This window comes from Notechis scutatus, chromosome 6 (assembly GCF_049901735.1).
Source record: "Notechis scutatus isolate UNSWTSFEM ecotype Mainland chromosome 6, rNotScu1.2, whole genome shotgun sequence".
In the NCBI taxonomy this organism is placed as follows: domain Eukaryota; kingdom Metazoa; phylum Chordata; class Lepidosauria; order Squamata; family Elapidae; genus Notechis; species Notechis scutatus.
The window spans coordinates 79,379,905-79,401,874 of NC_142014.1; the positions used below are offsets into that span (position 1 = coordinate 79,379,905).

Here is a 21,970-nt window from a genome sequence, read left to right on the forward strand (position 1 = left end):
GGAAATGGATTTATTTAATTATAAAGGGTGTGTGTGTGTGAAGTTGCTCTAGTAGTTCTTCATCTTAAAATCTATCACTCCCAATAATATTGATTTATACCGGATGAGTCACTATAGGAAAATTGCCTTGTTTTCCTTTGCTTCTGCCTTATATTTCTCAGCACATTCTGCACCCGGAGGCTTAAATGGGCCTCGGGTAAATCAGGCCGGGAAACGCGCCTCCCCATCCCACGCTGAGAATCAATAATTGTTTTCTAACAAACCCATTTCCTTCCCACCCACTCCCAATTTCTTACTGAGTTTCTGTTGTGGGCACCTTGATTGATAAGGGAGTGGAATTGTTGCACGTGCTTTTTCTTAGGGGGGGCGGCTAACGGGGAGACGTGCGTGATCTGTAATTACAGCCTGTTTTTTTAAAAACAAAAAACATAAAGAGGTCACTGTTAAGTTGCTTCTCCACCCCCCTGGAAGACTTCAGGGAGAATGAAAAGGGCTTTGCAGAGAATCCCTCCGCTGGCTCTGCAGGATGACGTCTTTCTTCCGTTCCATATTGACAACCACATTGACTCCTTTGGCGCTTTAAAAAATAAAATAAAATCAAAGCACACTTGGTAGGTTGTTATTCCTCTTTTTCCTTCTCCTCCTCCTCCCATCCTCCTCTTCCTCCTCTCCTCCTCCTCTTCCTCTCCTCCTCCCATCCTTCTCCTCATCCTCCTCCTCTTCCTCCTATCGTCTTCTTTCTCCCCTTCCTTCTCCTCCTCATCTTCCTCCTCCTCCTCCCATCTTCCTCTCCTCCTGCTCCTCTTCCCATCCTCCTCTTCTTTCTCCTCCTATCCTCCCATCTTCTTCTTCCTCTTCCTCCTCCTCCCCCGTCCCCTTCCTCCTCCCATCCTTCTCTTATTTCTCCTTCTCCCCCTCTTCCTCTCATTTCTTCCTTATCCTCCTCCTCCCATCCTCCTCCTCCTCCCATCCTCCCCCTTCCTCCCCCTCTCCCTCTTCTTTCATCCCCCTCCCCCTCCCATCCTTCTGCTCCTTCCTTTCTTCTTTTCATCCTCCTCCTCCCATCCTTCTCCTCCTTCTCCTCCTCCTATCTTCTTCTCCTTCCTCTTCTTTCTCCTCCTCCAATCCTCCCCCTTCCTTCTCCTCCCCCATCCTCCTCCTCCTCCCATCTTCCCTCCTCCTCCCATCCTTCTCTCCTCCTCTTCCTGTACCTCATTCTCTTCCCCACCTCTCCTCCTCCTCCTCCTCCTCCTCCTCCTCCTCCTCCTCCTCCTCCGCCAAATATCTTCAGTTTTCTTAGAATTTTTATATGTTGGCGAGATACAGCTTCATAGCATTGCTTGGCATTGTGTTTGGCTGTCAGAAAAAACAACAACAGCCAGGTAAATTGGAGACGGGAAGGTAGGGTGACCTCACCCATGAAGGTACTTCCAAATTCCAAATATGCCCACCTGGGCAAACCCCCCCTCCCTCCGCCCAAACGCACCTGTCCTTATATTGGCTACAATTCCGTTGGACCCAAATGAAAATAGGTTAAGCAGAATTTGCTTGTGTGAGATGTCCGCGTGTTTGCCTTGGGGAAGAAACCCGAGTGGGCTTGTAATCTGGGCAGGTTGCAGGGGGGGGGGGGATTTGTAGATCATCTGGCAATACACCAGGTGAACCCATTGATTTAAACCTAGAACTTGTAAATCAGCACCTGGGTTTCTAATGTTATTTTTGTCCTTTTCAGGAGATCCCAACGACAACTTGATCGAAGGTGGCGGGACGAAGTTTGTCTGCAAACCTGGAGCTCGGAATATCACAGTCATCTTCCACCCACTTCTGAGGTAAAAGACCCCCACACACACTTCCTTTCTCATAGAGAGAGAGAGAGAGACAGACAGACAGACAATGTATGTACAATATATGTGTGTGGAGATAGATAGGTAGGTAAGTAGATAGATGGATAGATAGATAGACAGAGAGAGAGAGAGAGGTAGAGAGAGAGATATAAACAGACAGACAGATATAGAGAGAAAGAGAAAGACAGAGAAAGATAGCTGTAGATAGATATAGATAGACATAGAGATAGGTAGACAGACAAATATAGATATAGATAGATAGATAGATAGATAGATAGATAGATAGATAGATAGATAGATAGATAGATAGATAGATAGATAGATAGAAATAGAGAAAGATATATATATATATATATATATATATATATATATATATATATATATATATATATATATATATATATATATATATATATATATAAACAGAGAGAGAGAGAGAGAGAGCTGTAGATAGATAATTAGATAGACATATAGATAGATAGACAGACAGATATAGATATAGAGATAGATAGATAGATAGTAGATAGATAGATAGATAGATTGATAGATGATAGATAGATAGATAAAGATAGATAGAGATAGATAGATATAAACATACAGACAGACATAGAGAGAAAGAGAAAGACAGAGAAAGATAGCTGTAGATAGATATAAATAAACATCGAGATAGATAGGTAGACAGACAAATAGATAGATAGATAGATAGATAGATAGATAGATAGATAGATAGATAGATAGATAGATAGATGATAGATAGATAGATAAATAGAGGTAGAGACATAGATAGATATAAACAGACAGACAGACAGTGAGAGAGAAAGAGAAAGACAGAAAGATAACTGTAGATATAGAGATAGATAGGTAGACAGACAAATATAGAGATAGGTAGGTAGGTAGGTGTGTACATACCAATAGGTAGGTTGGTAGGTAGGTAGGTAGAAACACACACACAGAAAGACAGATAGAGATAGAAATAGAAATAGATAGAAGATAGATAGATATAGATAGATAATAGACATAGATAGATAGATAGATGATAGATAGATAGATAGATAGATGAAAGAGATAGAAAGAGATAGATAGATAGATAGATAGATAGATAGATAGATAGATAGATAGATAGATAGATGAAAGAGATAAATGATAGTTAAAGAGAAAGATAGATAGGGAGAGAGGATGGATGGTTGAATAGAAAAATGTTATAGATATTAATATAGATATAGATACACAATTATAATATAAATGCATAAATATCACATTTTTTACTGGGCTTGTCCGGACGTTCCATTTCTTTTTGGCGTATCTCTGGGCTGTTTATTGCAAAAGCCACGTAATATGACGTTGTATCCGTCAGTATCTCAAACACGTTTCTTCCATTAGAAAGAGCGAGAACATCAAGTAGCTAGGTAGCCTTTATGGTTGCATACCTGGGCTTAAGGATGCGGGGACAATGTTTGTAGAAAACTCAGAAGACAGGAGGTTTCTTTTATGCTTTCTTCAAAACCCATGTGGATGTTTTACTTTAGCTCCCAGCATTTAATTTCATGTTCTCTAGGGTTGTTTTTTTGGGGGGGTGCCTCAGAAGGTGTGTTTTTTTCCTCTTTTCTTAATTTATTTGGATGATGGTGATGGTGACCATCAAAGAAAACATCTTCCAATCTCAGGCCTTTGGGAAGTACTCGATAGTTCAATTAAAATGGCAATCCAGTCTAAACTTCTGGCCAACTGTGCAACTTAATCATAATAAGGCTAATGACTTTCTGAGTGTGCTTTTTAAGATACAAACAAGTTGACTTTCCCCAATAATGATTACTCTTGTAAGTATTCAAATGCAACATATTTATTCAGTTATATGACCTCCCCTATCTCGCTTTGCGTGATTCTGGGCAGAGTACAAGAATTAAAACAGTATCAGCAACGATGAACACAATGCAATGCAAACAAATAAGTAGAAAAGAAGATTGCAGGAGATTTGAGTAGGAAATGCCAAACGCTGATAGATCCTTCCATCCGTCAGCCAACCAACCATCAACAGGAATGGGAAGGTCTTGTACAGTCATGTCAGCCATGATGGTTCAATCCAGATTCGAGCCCAGGTGTGAGCAACTATGGCAACTTCTGTGGATTTCAACTCCCAGAATTCCCACCTTTGGCCTAGAATTGCCTACCCTTGCTCTAGTCTAGGCCATATGCTTTTATATGGCTCCTTATGTAAAGGATACTTATATATCCTTCTTTTGAAGAACTTTAATGCTGGCTGGGGAATTCTGGGAGTGTTGAAGTCCACCCGTCTTAAAGCCTGCTGAATGCGGAATTCTGGGAGTTGAAGTCCCACCCATCTCAAGGCCTGCTGGCTGGGGAATTCTGGGAGTTGAAGTCCCACCCATCTCAAAGCATGCTGGCTGAGGAATTCTGGGAGTTGAAGTCCCACCCATCTTAAGCATGCTGGCTGGGGAATTCTGGGAGTTGAAGTCCCACCCATCTCAAAGCATGCTGGCTGGGGAATTCTGGGAGTTGAAGTCCCACCCATCTTAAAGCATGCTGGCTGGGGAATTCTGGGAGTTGAAGTCCCACCCATCTCAAAGCATGCTGGCTGGGGAATTCTGGGAGTTGAAGTCCCACCCATCTCAAAGCATGCTGGCTGGGGAATTCTGGGAGTTGAAGTCCCACCCATCTCAAAGCCTGCTGAATGGGGAATTCTGGGAGTGGGAGTCTATCCAACTTAAAGCATGCTGGCTGGGGATTCTGGGAGTTGAAATCCACCCATGCATTGGTATTAAATATCTGCCTGACTTTTATTTCCTTTTTTACAATGACAGCTGAGTGTTACATTTTAGAAATTAACGCAGTCCTAGGCTGCATTATCAGAGGGATAGAATCAAGATCGCGTGAAGTGTTAATATCGCTTTATAATGCCTTGGTTAAGGCCACATTTGGAATCCTGCATCCAATTTTGGTCACCACGCTATAAAAAAGATGTTGAGACTCTAGAAAGAGTGCAGAGAAGAGCAACAAAAGAGGATTCAGGAGTTTGGAGGCTAAAAACACACGAAGAGCGGTTGAAGGAATTGGGTAGGTCTACTTTAATGAAAAGAACTGGGACAGCCATGGTGAACCTTGTGGGCCCCGAGTGCCCAAAGCGCGCACACATGCGTGCATACCCAAAATGCAAGACACATCCCTCCAGCATGTGTGCGCCACCCTCCTCCTCATGCACACATGCCCCCCCACGCATGCACCTCACCCCCATTGCATGCACGGCAGAGACCCGTGGGAGGCATGTGCGCATGTGTGGTGGTGGAGCTGAGCTGGAGCGACGGCATGCATGCCCACAGAGAGGGCTCTGTGTGCCATCTGTGGCTCGCATGGCATAGGTTCGCCACCACGGGACTCGGGGTTACGTGATAGCAGTATTCCAGTATTTGAGGGACAGCCCCAAAGAAGGGGGCGAGTCAGCCTACACTCCGAAGGATCTGAAAGCAGGACAAGAAGCAACGGGTGGAAGGCCATCAAGAAGAGAAGCAACCTGGAACTAAGGAATAATTTCCTGAAAGTGAGAGGAATTAACCAGTGGAACAACTTGCCTTCCAGAAGTTGTAAATGCTCCAACACCGGGCATTTTTAAAAAAGAGGTTGGATAACCATTTGTCTGAAACGGTCTAGAGCAGAGGTGGCTAATCTTTTGGGGCTCCTGGGCCAAAAATCGTGTGCGCACTTGCGTGCTAGCACCCAGAAGGCAACGTGCACCCCCCCCACGCCCCCTACGCATGCACGCGCAATCCCCACCCACCTCCGCCACGCCCTTACCTACAACTGCGCCTCACAGCTGATTTTCAGCGGGTTTGAGGCCTTTTTTCAGCCTCCCAGAGGCTTGCGGAAGGCTTCTGCAGGCTTTGCAGGGCCGAAAACGAGTCCCGTTCGGTCACTTCCGGTATTTACGGAAAAAGAGGGCCTAGTTTTCAGCCTGCAGAAGCCTTCCTCAAACCTTTGGGAGGCTGAAAAAGGCCTCAAACAGGCCGAAAATCAACTGCAAGGTGTGCGCACATGCGCAGTGAGGTAAGTTTGCCTGCAGCTCACATGCCGGCACAAATGGCTCTGGTTCGCCATCGCGGGTATAGAGTTTCCTGCTTGAGCACGGGGTTGGACTAGAAGACCTCCGAGGTCCCTTCCCACTCCGTTAAACCTGTTACTTTACCAATCTAGCCCCCCCGTCTCTTTCCTTCTAACCTGATAGGGCCAATGCCCTCCCTTGCCTTCCTTCGGGGTTGCATTCTGGCCGCTTTTGGGTTGACTTTCTGCAACCCCTTTGGCTGCCAACCAGGCCATTCATTATTGATCAGGAGCGGAGAAAAGTTGAGCGGCGGCTGGCAGCAAAAATGGTTTATGATGATTAATAAGCAGCCCAGCCCGAACGCTCCAGCCGTTGCCTGCAAGCTAAGCCGATTTCTTGATAAAACAGGTTTTCGGGCCTTACAAGCCCCTCCAATGAAGCCTCTTCTGTCTTCCCAAGCAGAGTGTCAATTATTAAAAGGCACGAGAAATTCTTAACTCGTCGGCGGGGCTGCTAGAGAAATTCTTAACTCGTCGGCGGGGCTGCTAGGCCTTGCAAATATCTCAGTTGAGGAAGATGGAAGATGGGAAAGTTAATAGAGGAGCGGTTGGGCTTTAATCTCCCCGCTTGTGTCTTCCCGCCCGCGATGATTAATTTTATTTTCATCATCAGTGTCTGAAGCAGCAGGAGCAGCAGTTCAATTGTGAATAGGTTTTCTCACCTTCTTGCACTCTTTTGTTTTACTTTGGGGCTATTTAATTCTGGGCCCTGAGTCGTGGTGCGGTGGCCTAGAGGCGAGGGCTCTCGCCTCACAACCAGGAGGCCGTGAGTTCGATCCCAGGTCGAGGCAGATATTTCTCTTCTCTGGAAATATCTGTATGTGGGGGGGGGTGAGACTCAGCACTGGTGACAGGAAGGGCATCCGGCCAAACCCTCTGCTAGCTCCATCCGGTTACCCAGGCTCCACCCCACAAGGGATTTACGGGGTCGTTAAATTGAAGGGGATGAATTCTGGGACCCGAGTTAAAAAAAATCTTTTGGGGTTTTTAAAGAAAATAATGGTTTGATCGATTGACGTGCCGTCGAGTTGGTGTGTTGACTCTTAGCAGCAACGCAGATTGGATCTAAGCCGGGATGATCTGTCACGAATGAAGGTGAATAGACGCTTTGTAGGATCGGGTCAACCGGGAGCAGAGATTTAGTCTGGTGAGGTTTCGGACTCGTGCCGGAGCCCCATCCTCAGGGAATGTCACTCTAGCATCGTGTGATCGAAATTCCCTGAGAATCCCAAAGGTGATTTTTTTCCTCAAGAGGCAACTGGACTTTCTGATTTTTTTCTTTGTAGACGTTTCGCTTCTCATCCAAGAAGCTTAATTCAGTTCACAGCTGCCTCCTTCTCTTCCTCCCCCTCCTTCCTCTTCCTCCTCCTCCTCTTTTCAAAACCCCCTCCCTTCTAGCACTGATGTTGTTACCTAGTTGGATCATGAAATGTCTGCAAGAAAACAGCCAAGCTCAGAGAGCATCCAGAACCCCACAGTCCTCCTCCTCCTCCTCTCCACAACCCACACTAGCACTGAAGATGTTACCTAGTTGGGTCATGAAACGTTTGCAAGAAAGCCACCAAGCTTAGAGAGCACCAAGGACCCCACAGTCGTTTCTCTTCCTCCTCCTCCTCCTCCTCCAACCTCGCTCACTTCTAGCATTGATGATGTTACCTAGTCGAGTCATGAAATGTCTGCAAGAAGATAGCCAAATTCAGAGAGCACCAAGGACCCCACAGTCCCTTCCTCCCTCCCTCCCTCCTTCCTTCCTTCCTTTTTTTTCTCCTCCACCTCCTCCTCCTTTCCACAAGCCCCACTCTCATGTAGCACTGATGATGCTCCCTAGTTGGGTCATGAAACGTTTGCAAGAAAACAAAGAGCATCCAGAACCCCACAGTCCTCCTCCTCCTCTCCACAACCCACACTAGCACTGAAGATGTTACCTAGTTGGGTCATGAAACGCTTGCAAGAAAGCCACCAAGCTTAGAGAGCACCAAGGACCCCACAGTCGTTTCTCTTCCTCCTCCTCCTCCAACCTCGCTCACTTCTAGCACTGATGATGTTACCTAGTCGGGTCATGAAATGTCTGCAAGAAGATAGCCAAATTCAGAGAGCACCAAGGACCCCACAGTCCCTTCCTCCCTCCCTCCCTCCTTCCTTCCTTCCTTTTTTTTCTCCTCCACCTCCTCCTCCTTTCCACAAGCCCCACTCTCATGTAGCACTGATGATGCTCCCTAGTTGGGTCATGAAACGTTTGCAAGAAAACAAAGAGCATCCAGAACCCCACAGTCCTCCTCCTCCTCTCCACAACCCACACTAGCACTGAAGATGTTACCTAGTTGGGTCATGAAACGTTTGCAAGAAAGCCACCAAGCTTAGAGAGCACCAAGGACCCCACAGTCGTTTCTCTTCCTCCTCCTCCTCCAACCTCGCCACTTCTAGCACTGATGATGTTACCTAGTCGGGTCATGAAATGTCTGCAAGAAGATAGCCAAATTCAGAGAGCACCAAGGATTCCATAGTTGTCTTCCTCCTCCTCCTCCTCCTCCTCCTCCTCCTCCTCCTCCTCCCTCCTCCTCCTCCTCCTCCTCCTCCTCCTCCTCCTCCTCCTCCTCCTCCTCCTCCTCCTCCCCCTTTCCTTACTTTTAAAAAGAAAAAAAAACCCGTATTGATTCGGGAGAGACCCACGGACTGCGTGGCGAAAGAAAAGCCGGATGACAAAGCGATCAGTTGTGATTCTTCAACTCCGGCGAAGTGCTCGCCACTAACAATGGCAGCGTCGGCCCACCCTCGCCGTCTTGCGAGCGCATTTCACAAAGTTGTCAGCCGCCGCGTTGTGACAGGGAAGGCAAATCCTTCTTGGAGACGGGGGATGGGGGTGGCCCCCCCCCTAACCACCTCCCCTCTTTCTGCAAAAGTGAGCATTTTGCTGCGGCGTGTAGTTCTGGCGGTTTGTCTCGAGCGTTTCTTGTCAGCTTGTCACGAGCGATCAGATCTTCTCTGCGCGGCTTGACAGTCCAAACGCAGGCAAGGCCTGGTGAAAAATACCCGGAGTAGTTTTGGGTTTTCTTTTTTTCCCCCTCTTTCTTCTTGTTTGGCAGCTGGAATAGCAGTTCCTTACACCCTGCTTGGGTCGCATTAGCAGCTTGAAGGCTAGGCGCCAGGAAATAATGCACAACATTAAAAATGGTTAGGGCAGAATTTGCAACGGAAGGTCTCTCTCTCTCTCTCTCTCTCTCTCTCTCTCTCTCTCTCTCTCTCTCTCTCTCTGTCTGTCTGTCTCTCATCAACCATCAATCCTCTCTCCCTCTCTCTCATCCACCCATCCAATCATCCCTCCATCTATCTATCCACTCTTTCCCTCCCTCTCTCTCATCTAACCATCCATCCATCTGTCCATCCTCTCTCATCCATCCATCCATCCAATCATCCATCTACCTATCTCTTCCCTCCCTCCCTCTCTCTCACACACACATCTATCTATCGTCCATCCATCTATCCTCTCTGTCTCTCTCATCTATTTCTCATCTATCTATCCATCCGTCCGTCCATTCTTTCTCTCATCTATCCATCTATCTATCCATCCAAACATCCGTCCATCCATCTATCTTCTTTCTCCCTCTATCCCTCTCTCATCCATCCATCCATCCATCCATCCATTCATCCATCCATCCATCTATCTATCTATCCTCCCTGCCTCCCTCTCTCTGTCATCTATCTATCCATCCATCCAATGATCCACCTATCTCTTCCTTCCATCTCTCTCTCTCACACTTCTGTCTCATCCATTCATCTATCCTCTCTCATCTGTTTCTCAGCTATCCATCCATCTTCTCCCTCCCTCCTCTCATCTATCTATCTATCTATCTATCTATCTATCTATCTATCTATCTATCTATCTATCTATCTATCTATCTATCTATCCATCCATCCATCCATCCATCCATCCATCCATTCTCTCTCATCATCCATCTATCCATTTTCTCTCTCATCCATCTATCCATCTTATCCATTCTCTTTCTCATCCATCTATCCATCTATCCATTCTCTCTCTCATCCATCTATCCATCTATCCATTCTCTCTCTATCTATCCATTCTCTCTCTCATCCATCTATCCATTTTCTCTCTATCATCCATTCATCTATCCTCTCTCATCTGTTTATCCATCTATCCATTCTCTCTCCTATCCACCTATCCATTCTCTCTCTCATCCATCTATCCATTTTCTCTCTCATCCATCTATCCATTCTCTCTCTCATCCATCCATCCATTCTCTCTGTCATCCATCCATCTATCCATTCTCTCTCTCATCCATCTATCCATCTTATCCATTCTCTCTCTCATCCATCTATCCATCTATCCATTCTCTCTCTCATCCATCTATCCATCTATCCATTCTCTCTCCTATCCATCTATCCATTCTCTCTCTCCATCTATCTATCCATTCTCTCATCCATCTATCCATCTATCCATTCTCTCTCTCATCCATCTATCCATCTATCCATTCTCCTCCTATCCACCTATCCATTCTCTCTCTCATCCATCTATCCATTTCTCTCTCATCCATCTATCCATTCTCTCTCTCATCCATCTATCCATCTATCCATTCTCTCTCTCATCCATCTATCCATCTATCCATTCTCTCTCCTATCCACCTATCCATTCTCTCTCATCCATCTATCCATTTTCTCTCTATTCCATCTATCCATCTATCCATTCTCTCTCTCATCCATCTATCTATCCATTCTCTCTCTCATCCATCTATCCATCTATCCATTCTCTCTCATCCATCTATCCATCTATCCATTCTCTCTCCTATCCACTATCCATTCTCTCTCTCATCCATCTATCCATTTTCTCTCTCATCCATCTATCCATTCTCTCTCTCATCCATCCATCCATTCTCTCTGTCATCCATCCATCTATCCATTCTCTCTCTCATCCATCTATCCATCTATCTCTCTCTCATCCATCTATCCATCTATCCATTCTCTCTCTCATCCATCTATCCATCTATCCATTCTCTCTCATCTATCCATCTATCCATTTTCTCTCATCCATCTATCTATCCATTCTCTCTCATCCATCTATCCATCTATCCATTCTCTCTCTCATCCATCTATCCATCTATCTATTTTCTCTCTCATCCATCTATTCATCTTATCCATTCTCTCTCTTCATCCATCCATCCATCCATCCAATCATCCATCTACCTATCCTCCCACCCCTTCTCCTCCTCCTCCTCCTCCTCCTCCCCTCCTCCCCTCCTCCTCCTCCTCCTCCTCCTCCTCCTCCTCCTCCTCCTCCTCCTCCCCTCCTCCTCCTCCTCCTCCTCCTCCTCCTCCTCCTCCTCCTCCTCCTCCTCCTCCTCCTCCTCCTCTTCTTCTTCTTCTTCTTCTTCTTCTTCTTCTTCTTCTTCTTCTTCTTCTTCTTCTTCTTCTTCTTCTTCTTCTTCTTCTTCTTCTTCTTCTTCTTCTTCGTCTCTCTTTCCCTCCCTCCCTCTCTCCCTCTCCATTGCACAATAGACTTGTCACACTGGGAGGAAAAGACAGCATTTGCTACATCTTAACATACTTTTATTCCCCCTCCTTTTTTCCCTGAGCAGTACATCAATAACCGCTCAGGAGAAGAAAAATGCTTTTTGTGACAGGCACCATCCTCTCGAGCTTCTTTTCAAGGAGAAGCGGAAAGCCGCTGTGTCTGTGCAAGCTGGGCTGTTTTGCCTTGTTGTGAATGGTAGGGCATACCACGTTCTCCTGGTCATGGGGCAAAACAGAATAACAGAGATGGAAGGGACCTTAGGAGGTCTTCTAGTCCAACCCCCCCCCCCAGCTCAAGCAGGAAATCCTATACCATTTCAGACAAATGGCTGTCCAGTCTCTTCTTTAAAACCTCCAATGTTGCAGCATCCACAACTTCTGGAGACAAGCAGTTCCACCGATCAGTTGTTCTCGTTGTCAGGAAAGTTCCCGGTTGCTTCTCTCCTTGATGAGTTTCCATCCGTTGCCTCTTGTCCTGCCCTCAGGGGATTTGCCCCCTCTTCTCTGGGGCAGCCCCTCAAATACTGGAATACTGCTTATCATGTCATCCCAAGTCCTTCTTTTCTGAGGGTTCACTTAGAGTGAACATGACAGCAGCCTTTGAGGGACTGCCATTGGTCCGCAAGGGTATAGGGCTGTGATGGCGAACCTATGGCACACGTGCCACAAGTGGCACACAGAGCCATTTGTGCCGGCACGCGAGCCACAGGCAAACTTACCTCACTGCACATGCACTGCGCCTCACAACTGTTTTTGGCTGGTTTGAGGCCTTTTTCCAGCCCCCAGAGGCTTGGAAAAAGCCTCTGCAGGGCTTTTCAGGATGAATAATAGGCCCGTTTCGTCACTTCCGGTATTACAGGAAGTGATGAAACGGGCCTCATTATTCGCCCTGAAAAGCCTTGCAGAGGCTTTTTCCAAGCCTTGGGGGGCGAAAAGGCCTCAAACCATCTAAAAAACAGCTGTGAGGCGCAGTGCAGGTAAGCGGATGGTGGAGGGGGTTGCACATGCATGCGCAGGCAGCGTGGGGAGCGCACATTGCATTCTGGGTGCTGGCATGCAAGTGCGCGCATGCTGACGTGCACACCATTTTTGGCACAGGAGCCCCAAAAGATTAGCCACCACTGGTATAGGGGTTTCCTGCTGGAATAGGGGGTTGGACTAGAAAACCTCCCAAGGTCCCTTATTCTGTTTACTCAGTATTGGAGAAGGAATGAATTTCAGAAACGAAGGAGGAGAAGAAAGGGTCGGTCGCTGCTTTTTCAAGTTTCGTATTGCTCTGTTTGTGAAGAGCCTGCCAGGTGTTCACCATTGGTGCAAAAGTAATGCAATTAAATCAAAGTTATGCACAGGCGCGTGCACTTAGGAGCCTCGTCCCTTTCAGCAAACCGGCAAAACATTTCTTTGACATCCCGGAATGTTCCTCTTCTGTCAAAGCCACGTGGCTCTTCAACATAATTATATGTTTTTGTGAAATATATTTATTAGCAAGCAGTTGGATAACAGATGTCTGCCATCCTGGGGCCAGGGGAGGGAAGGCAATAAAATAACCGGAGACAGTGAAACGATTGTGTTTTCAGATGGCGGAAATGCCAGAAGTAATAATCTGTTGGGCGTTTTGGACCGAGGCAGTTGGACGATGTCAGCATCAGTTATGGTTCATCAGCATCAAATGGCAATTAAGAACAGTTGCAGTGCAGGGATGAGGAGGGAAGGGCAAAAGGGACTCATTGACTTCATGTATGTAGCCATTGTTTATATCCATGTGCCTGTTGATGGGGGGGGTTTGTCTGAGTGCCAGGTTCCAGGTATTGCCTGGTGCTTTTGGACTTGGCTTGTTCTAGGGCGCACCTAGCTGAAATGTGTGATTAAGTCTGTCTGTGATGGACGGATGGAGGAATGGATGGATGGATGGATGGATGGATGGATGGATAGATATGATAGACAGATCGATAGACAGACAGACAGACAGACAGACAGACAGACAGACAGACAGATGGAGATAAATGGACAGACATACGATAGAGATGGATGGATGGATGGATGGATATGATAAATGGAAATGATAGATGGAAATAGATAGATATACAATAGGGATGGATGGATAGATGATAGATAGATAGATAGATAGATAGATAGATAGATAGATAGATAGATAGATAGATAGAGATGGACAGATAGAGATGTGACAGAGGATAGAGATGGATAGGTATGATAGATGGAAGTAGATACAATAGAGATGGATGGATAGATGATAGATAGATAGATAGATAGATAGATAGATAGATAGATAGATAGATAGATAGATAGATAGATAGATAGATAGATAGATAGATATAGATGGACAGATAGATATATTGTAGACATGGATAAATGGATAGATATGATAGATGGAAATAGATACAATAGAGATGGATGGATAGATGATCATATTTATCTGATATGATAGATAGATAGATAGATAGATAGATAGATAGATAGATAGATAGATAGATAGAGATACGATAGATGGAGATAGACAGATATACAATAGAGATGGATGGATGGGTGAATGGATGGATAGATAGAGATAGATAGATAGATAGATAGATAGATAGATAGATAGATAGATAGATAGATAGATAGATAGATAGATAGATAGACATGTGATAGAGGTGGATTGATGGATGGAAAGATAGATATGATAGATGGAAATAGATAGATATACAATAGAGATGAATGGATGGATAGATATAGATGTGATAGATGAAGGTAGACAGATATATAATAGAGATGGATTGGTAGAGATGGATGGAGATATATAGATATATAGATATAGTTATAGATATAAATGCAATGGAGATAGACAAATACACGATAGAGATGGATGGATAGAAAGGTAGGTAGGTAGGTAGATGGATGGATGGATGGATGTTTTCCTTTAAAAGAAAGTATAAAATGTTGCTGACTGATTGTGAAACATGTCATTATGGAGACAACCCAGACGTCTGGTGACAGCATGGGGGTGGTGGTGGAATTTTCGCTCATGTGACATTGTTAAAGCTTTCCGAGAACTGACAATTTTGCCGCACATACATTATTAGAGGTGACAGCTGATGACAACCCCTTCAGGTGAAGCTGCCGATTTCCTCCCCCCTCAGCCAGTAAACCTCTCCTTCCTCTGGCTGATAGGTGGCTTCCGGGATAGCTTGAGACATCACAGCACCGGTGCGCACTGCCCAAAAAACATTTGTCTCATTTCCCGTCTCGCGGTCCTGTGAGGCGCCAGTCAGGTTTGGATGTCGCAAAGATGTTTCTGTCCATCAGGAAAGCCTGTCATCTGGCTGGCCTTGTCTCCAGGCCCTTCTTCTCCCCACCCACCACCCACCCCAAACCTAATTTGGGCACAAGACTAAATAATATACACATTTTGACACATCTGCTAAAGAGGTTGTGACAGTTACGGTGGGGGAGTTGTTGTTGGGTTTTGAGCTGGTCGCATTCAAGAGCGAGAGAATTTTTGACACCCTTCTCTCTTCTGTCGAGGCAGCAATTCTTGGCTCGCTTTCATAGCCAAAAGCGTTTTTCAAATAAATCTTTGTGGTTCGTGGTTTTTTTTTTTTTTACGTTGAACAGGCAAGGTGAAATTTGCACCCGATTTATTGCTCACACAGCAAAGTGACTTTTACAAGGACCCAGATTGAAGGAATCTTCAGTGTTGGCTGAAGCATTTACCCGTCTTTCCATTCCTAATTCAGCTTTTTTTTTAAAAAATTAAATGAAATATTTTTTATTTTATTTGACAACAAATCCAACTTTCAGTTATACAGTGGGTCAACTGGGTACATATATCTTGTGCAAATATTTATATTTAGTATACATTTCTGACTAGGATTACCTTCATATTAAAACCCACTCAACCTTACATATCTGATCATGATAACAATATTCATTTAGCTTCTTACTTTATTCTCCAACCATTTCTAAAATAAATACCATATCATATAATATTCCGCTTCTTCTTGTTCTTTAATTGCCAATGTTAATCTATCCATTTCTGCATATTCCAATATTTTCACGATCACTTCTTCCTCTATCGGAATCTTTTCATTTTTCAAAAAAAAACAAAAAACTAAAAACTAATTCAGCTTATTTACCTGGTAGGATACAAACCCAAACTACATAGGCTTTATGTTATCATTTTATAGTGTTTTTTTTAAAAACAAGAAATATAACAGATAACACATAATCAGAGTTGGAAGGGACCCTATAGTTCATCTAGTCCAACCCACCGCCCAAGCGGGAGACCCTACACCATTTCTGACAAATGGCAGTCCAATCTCTTCTTCAAGGTCCCAAGTGATGGCGCTCCCACAACTTCTGAGGGCAACTTCTGTTCCGTTGGTTGATTGTTCCAACTGTTAGCAAGTTTCTTCTTATTTTTAGTTTGAATCTCTCCTTGATCAGTTTCCATCCATTATTCCTTGTCTGGCCTTCGGGTGCTTTGGAAAATAGCTTGACCCCTTCCTCCTCTCTGTGGCAGCCCCTCAAATATTGGAAGACTGTTATCATGTCTCCCCTGGTCCTTCTCTTTACTAGACTAGCCAGGCCCAGTTCCTGCAACTGTTCATCGTATGTTTTAGTCTCCAGTCCCCTAAAATATAAATCAAGAACACTCCCACTGATAGTGATGGGCAAGCCTCTTGTATATAAATTAGACTAGAAAACCACCAAACTTATTCTGTTATTCTATTTTACACAGAGAGCAAACCCCATTCCCTTCTAGCACTGATGATGTTACCTTGCTTGGTCATGAAACGTCTGCAACAAAAGCAACCAATCTGAGAGCACCAAGGACCCCACAGTTCCTCCTCCTCCTCCTCCTCCTCCTCCTCCTCCTCCTCCTCCTCCTCCTCCTCCTCTCCTCCTCCTCCTCCTCCTCCTCCACCTCCCTCCCTCTCTCTTCTAGCACTGATGATGTTACCTAGCTGGGTCATGAAACATCTGCAAGAAAGCAATCAATCTGAGAGCACCAAGGACCCCACAGTCCTCCTCCTCCTCCTCCTCCCTCCCCCAAACCACACTCTCTTCTAGCACTGATGATGTTACCTATTTGGGTCATGAAATGTCTTCAAGAAAGCCACCAAGCTCAGAAAGCACCTAGGACCCCCCCACCCCCAGCCCAGTTCAACCCTGAGCTACAAAGTTACAAATATTCTCTCCTATTAGTGTTACTACTTTATCCTAAATTATTTGGTTAAATTACCTCTTGTGCCCTGGTGTGGATAACTTCCATAAGATATTCAGATTTCCCCTGGATTCGAAAACATGGAGTTAGTTTGGAGCATACAAGAGCCTGGAGGAAGCATTTGTCTAGACCTCACGATACACTATCCCAGGAAAGCACCTGTCCTCCCACACGGCAAAGCACCTTTCAGACTTTGAATCGAAAGCCTCTTCTCTTCTGTTAAGGTTTTTGTCTTTCCGTACTGTAATTGGCCTAAAAATTAGGTACCAGGTAAAACTAGGTAAAACTAGCTTGATGAAAAGAAGGACCAGGGGTGACGTGATAGCAGTCTTCCAATATCTCAGGGGCTCACCCCAAAGAAGAGGAAGGGGTCAAGCTATTCTCCAAAGCACCTCCAAGGCAGGACAAGAAGCAATGATGAGTGGAAACTCATCCAGGAGAGAAGCAGCCCAGAACTAAGGAGGAATTTCCTGAAATTGGGGGACAATTAATCAGTGGAACAGCTTGCCACCAGAAATTGTGGGTGCTCCAACACTGGCGATTTTTATGAAGAGGCTGAACAGCCATTTGTATGAAATGATATAGGGTCTCCTGCCCGAGCAAGGGGTTGGACTAGAAGACCTCCAAGACCCCTTCCAACTCTGTCTTTCTGTTTTTTCTAATTCTGTTTTTCTTCTGTAATAACAGAAGGGTTGTCTGCGGCAGAATTCTCATCCCATAAGAGGCTATTGAAGGAAATATGGAAAGCTTAATAGAGGACGCTTTCTCCAGTCTAAAAAGCATCACAGAATACCCACTTCATTACCTCTAAGTGCTTTTCTAAGAATTCGTGCCTAAAATGCCATTTAAAAATAAAATAAAAAATAAAAATAAAGGGCAGCGCTTTTGATATGCCTCTGGGCCACTCATTTCCCTCCTGTTTGCAGAAAGGAGAAAGCCCCCGCCAAAAAACGAGCAGCCTGAGTTGTATAAATAAGTTTAAAATGAGTCTAAATATTAGAGTGACATTAAAACCGCGCTGCTCGGCTTTTACGATTTGGAATCCTATCAAACCGGAACAATTCAGTAGAAAGGTTTCTCTTCTCAAATGACAATGGGTCGTATTTGTCGGCTTCCCACAAGAGCGAATGAAGTTGTGGTGGTGGTGGTTATAAATGAACGTGGTTCTTCCTGGAAGTCAGGTTGTCGCAGGATCCTTTTTACGTAAAGGAAGGCAGGCGCAGAGGCCTCTCAGCCATGCCTCTTGTAGAAACATTTCGAAGCACCTGGAAAACGGAATTTCGCTTCCGGCCACAGTGAAAGGAATGAGCGCAAGAGAGAAAGCTAGTGGGAGGAAATTGTTCTTCCAATACCTAGTAGATCATGTTCTCCTGGCTCTACCCTTCCTTAAAATCCCCCGGGTCACAGTACGCAATGGCTGCGTCCATCCACATCAGGATAGAAACAAGGAGACTCGGAATTCTAGTCATGGGTTGAAAGCCATCTGGGTGACTTTGGGCCGGTCACTGGGAGACGGTGAGTTCTAGTCCCACTTTAGCCATGAAAGCCATTTGGGTGACTTAGGACCAATCACCAGGAGATGGTGAGTTCTAGTCCCACCTTAGGCATGAAAGCCATCTGGATGACTTTGGGCCAATCACCAGGAGATGGTGAGTTCTAGTTTTGCCTTAGGCATGAAAGCCATTTGGGTGACTTAGGACCAATCACCAGGAGATGGTGAGTTCTAGTCCCACCTTAGGCATGAAAGCCATCTGGATGACTTTGGGCCGATCACCAGGAGACGGTGAGTTCTAGTTTTGCCTTAGGCATGAAAGCCATTTGGGTGACTTATGGCCTGTCGCTGGGAGATGATGAGTTCTAGTTCCACCTTAGGCATGAAAGCCATCTGAGTGACTTAGGGCCCATCATTGGGAGACAGTGAGTTATAGTTGCGCCTTAGGCATGAAAGCCATCTGGGTGACTTTGGTCCGGTTACTGGGAGACGGTGAGTTCTAGTCCCACTTTAGCCATGAAAGCCATTTGGGTGACTTAGGGCCCATCATTGGGAAACACAGTGAGTTATAGTTGCGCCTTAGACACGAAAGCCATCTTGGTGACTTAGGGCCCATCATTGGGAGACAGTGAGTTCTAGTTTAGGGAAGAAAGACAGTCAGGGAACTTTGCGTCAGTCACCAGGAGACAAGGAGTTCTAGTCCTGCCTTAGGCCTGAAAATCATCTGGGTGATTTTAAGCTAATCACCAGGAGTTGGTAAGTTCAAATCACACTTTATGCATGAAAGCAGCCTTCGTGAAATTGCACCAATCAACAGGAGACAGTGAGTTCTAGTTCTGCCTTAGGCATGAGAGCCAACCTGGGTGACTTTGGGCCTTTCTCTCAGGTCAACCCACTTCACAGGATTGTTCTTGCGGGGAAAATAGGAGAAGGAAGGAGTTTTATGTATGTTCACCATCTTAAATTATCTATATGAACTTTATGGATCTTTTTTTTTTAATGATTTGAACAACACTTCCATTTCCTATAGTGTCCAAAACTTCCTAGGCCGTTTATTTATTGACATATTTGTCATAGTTTTGAACAGTCCATCTCCCTCAGAGGAGGGACTCTGGGCAGCGTAACAATAAAATGTGAAACTATAAAAGCCATCTATACGGAAAATTTAAAAAATATATAGGAGGAAAGGATGATTTGAAGCCCTATTAAAACCAGTGAAAAAGCGAAGGGAGGGCCTTTTTTGAGGGGGGCTAACCAGCCCCACGTCTCGGGCTCCTGCGTGAGGCCCCCCGAGAGCGACGCTTGGCCGATTGCCAAGAGCCATTTTGATCCACCTGACTGTGGGGATTGGTGGGTTGCACCTGCGCGGATTGGTTGTACGTCACCTTTTCCGTCCCATTGTAACTTGGAAGAACCTCTAAACAAATAACTGTAAGTCTACTTGTACCACAAGCATATCCAGTAAATGGAAATAACAATTCGGTCATCACCCTCCAGGGATGGAGCACCCACAACTTCTTGTGGCAATGTGTTCCACTGGTCCTCCCTGTTAGGAAGTCTCTCCTTAATTCCAGATTGCTTCTCTCCTGGATGAGTTTCCATCCATTGTTTCTTGTCCTGCCTTCGGGTGCTTTGTAGAATAGCTTGACCCCACCTCTTCTTTGGGGCAGCCCCTCAAATACTGGAATACTGCTACAATGTCCCCCACTAGTCCTTCTTTTCTCTAGGCTGGCCAAACCCAAATCCTTTATATATATATATATTTAGCCTCCAGGCTTTGAATCATCTTAGTTGCTTTTCCCTGCACTTATTCCCAAACTCTCAATATCCTTTTTTGTTGTTGTTGTTGTATTGTGGTAACTAAAACTGGATGCCGTATTCCGGGTGTGGCCTTACTAAGTGTCAACTCATAAAACTGTTTTTTTTATGGCTGTTTTATAGTTGCTAACAGAAAGGGAGAGGGGGTTTGAAAGAGCAATGCGGCAGCTTGAAATCGAAAGTGCATTCCATGCATAGTTTTTCAGAGATTGTAACTAGGTGAGTGAAGTTTCTGCCATGCAAAAGTCTAACGGGAAAGCATGATTGATGACTCTGAGCTATGGATGTGTCCCATTGGAGAATATGAATTAAGACACACCCAGGGGGTGGGGGGAAAACCAGGGTCAAGGGTGACAATGAATGATGTGTCTCGGAGTTGACTTACACCCAGGCAGTGCCGGATGTGTTAACTCCCAACAAATCCTTTTGAAGTTTTGGAAGTTTGGCTCGAGACTCATGATTTAATTGGGGGGTAACTGCCGGAATCCTGACACTAAGATTTTATCAAGCAATATTAATACCTCACTTGACTTTGATTCTATGCTTCTGTTTATACAACCAAGGATCGCATTAACTTTTTTGGCTGCTTTTCTTTTTTCTTTGAAATGAGCATGCAGAAATAAATCCAGCTTTGTTTGAATTCTGGCCAAAGGACGGACATCAATAGCAGGAACATTGGCCGTACTAACAATAACAACAACAATAATATAATTCTTGTGAGAACACAGAATTTTAAAATCATTTTCCTGAGCCCTTTGCAAAAGCAAAAGAAAACCGAGCTTCTTTATGTCGGCTGCTTTGCAGTTTAACTTTGACCCGCCGGCCAATTTAAACTTGACTGCCTGCCCCTATGTTGACTGGCAAAAGATAGATATAGATAGATAGATAGATAGATAGATAGATAGATAGATAGAGATAGAGATATATGTTGTAGATATATAGGGATAGATAGATAGATAGATAGATAGATAGATAGATAGATAGAGATAGAGATATATGTTGTAGATATATAGGGATAGATAGATAGATAGATAGATAGATAGATAGATAGATAGATAGATAGAGATAGAGATATATGTTGTAGATATATAGGGATAGATAGATAGATAGATAGATAGATAGATAGATAGATAGATAGATAGATAGATAGAGATATATGTTGTAGATATATAGGGATAGATAGATAGATAGATAGATAGATAGATAGATAGATAGATAGATAGATAGATAGATAGATAGATAGATAGATAGATAGATAGATAGAGATATATGTTGTAGATATATAGGGATAGATAGATAGATAGATAGATAGATAGATAGATAGATAGATAGATAGATAGATAGATAGATAGATAGATAGATAGATAGATAGAGATAGAGATATATGTTGTAGATATATAGGGATAGATAGATAGATAGATAGATAGATAGATAGATAGAGATAGAGATATATGTTGTAGATATATAGGGATAGATAATAGATAGATAGATAGATAGATAGATAGATAGAGATAGAGATATATGTTGTAGATAGATAGGGATAGATAGATAGATAGATAGATAGATAGATAGATAGAGATAGAGATATATGTTGTAGATATATAGGGATAGATAGATAGATAGATAGATAGATAGATAGATAGATAGATAGAGATAGAGATATATGTTGTAGATATATAGGGATAGATAGATAGATAGATAGATAGAGATAGAGATATATGTTGTAGATATATAGGGATAGATAGATAGATAGATAGATAGATAGATAGATAGATAGAGATAGAGATATATGTTGTAGATATATAGGGATAGATAGATAGATAGATAGATAGATAGATAGATAGATAGATAGATAGATAGATGATAGGCTGAGAGAAAGGGACTGGCCCCAAGACACTCAGCTGGCAGGAGGGCAGGACTAGAGCTCAGCATCTCCTGATGATTGGCCCAAAGTCAGAG

General features: G+C 44.1%; 1 protein-coding gene across 1 annotated transcript in view; it reads left to right on the forward strand.

Annotated features, from left to right (window-relative positions):
- EXOC4 (exocyst complex component 4) overlaps positions 1-21,970 on the forward strand; it is a 392,940-nt gene that overhangs the window by 230,554 nt on the left and 140,416 nt on the right. The window contains 1 exon segment of the mRNA XM_087968910.1: positions 1,733-1,829. Coding sequence (XP_087825036.1) covers positions 1,733-1,829 — 97 coding nt within the window.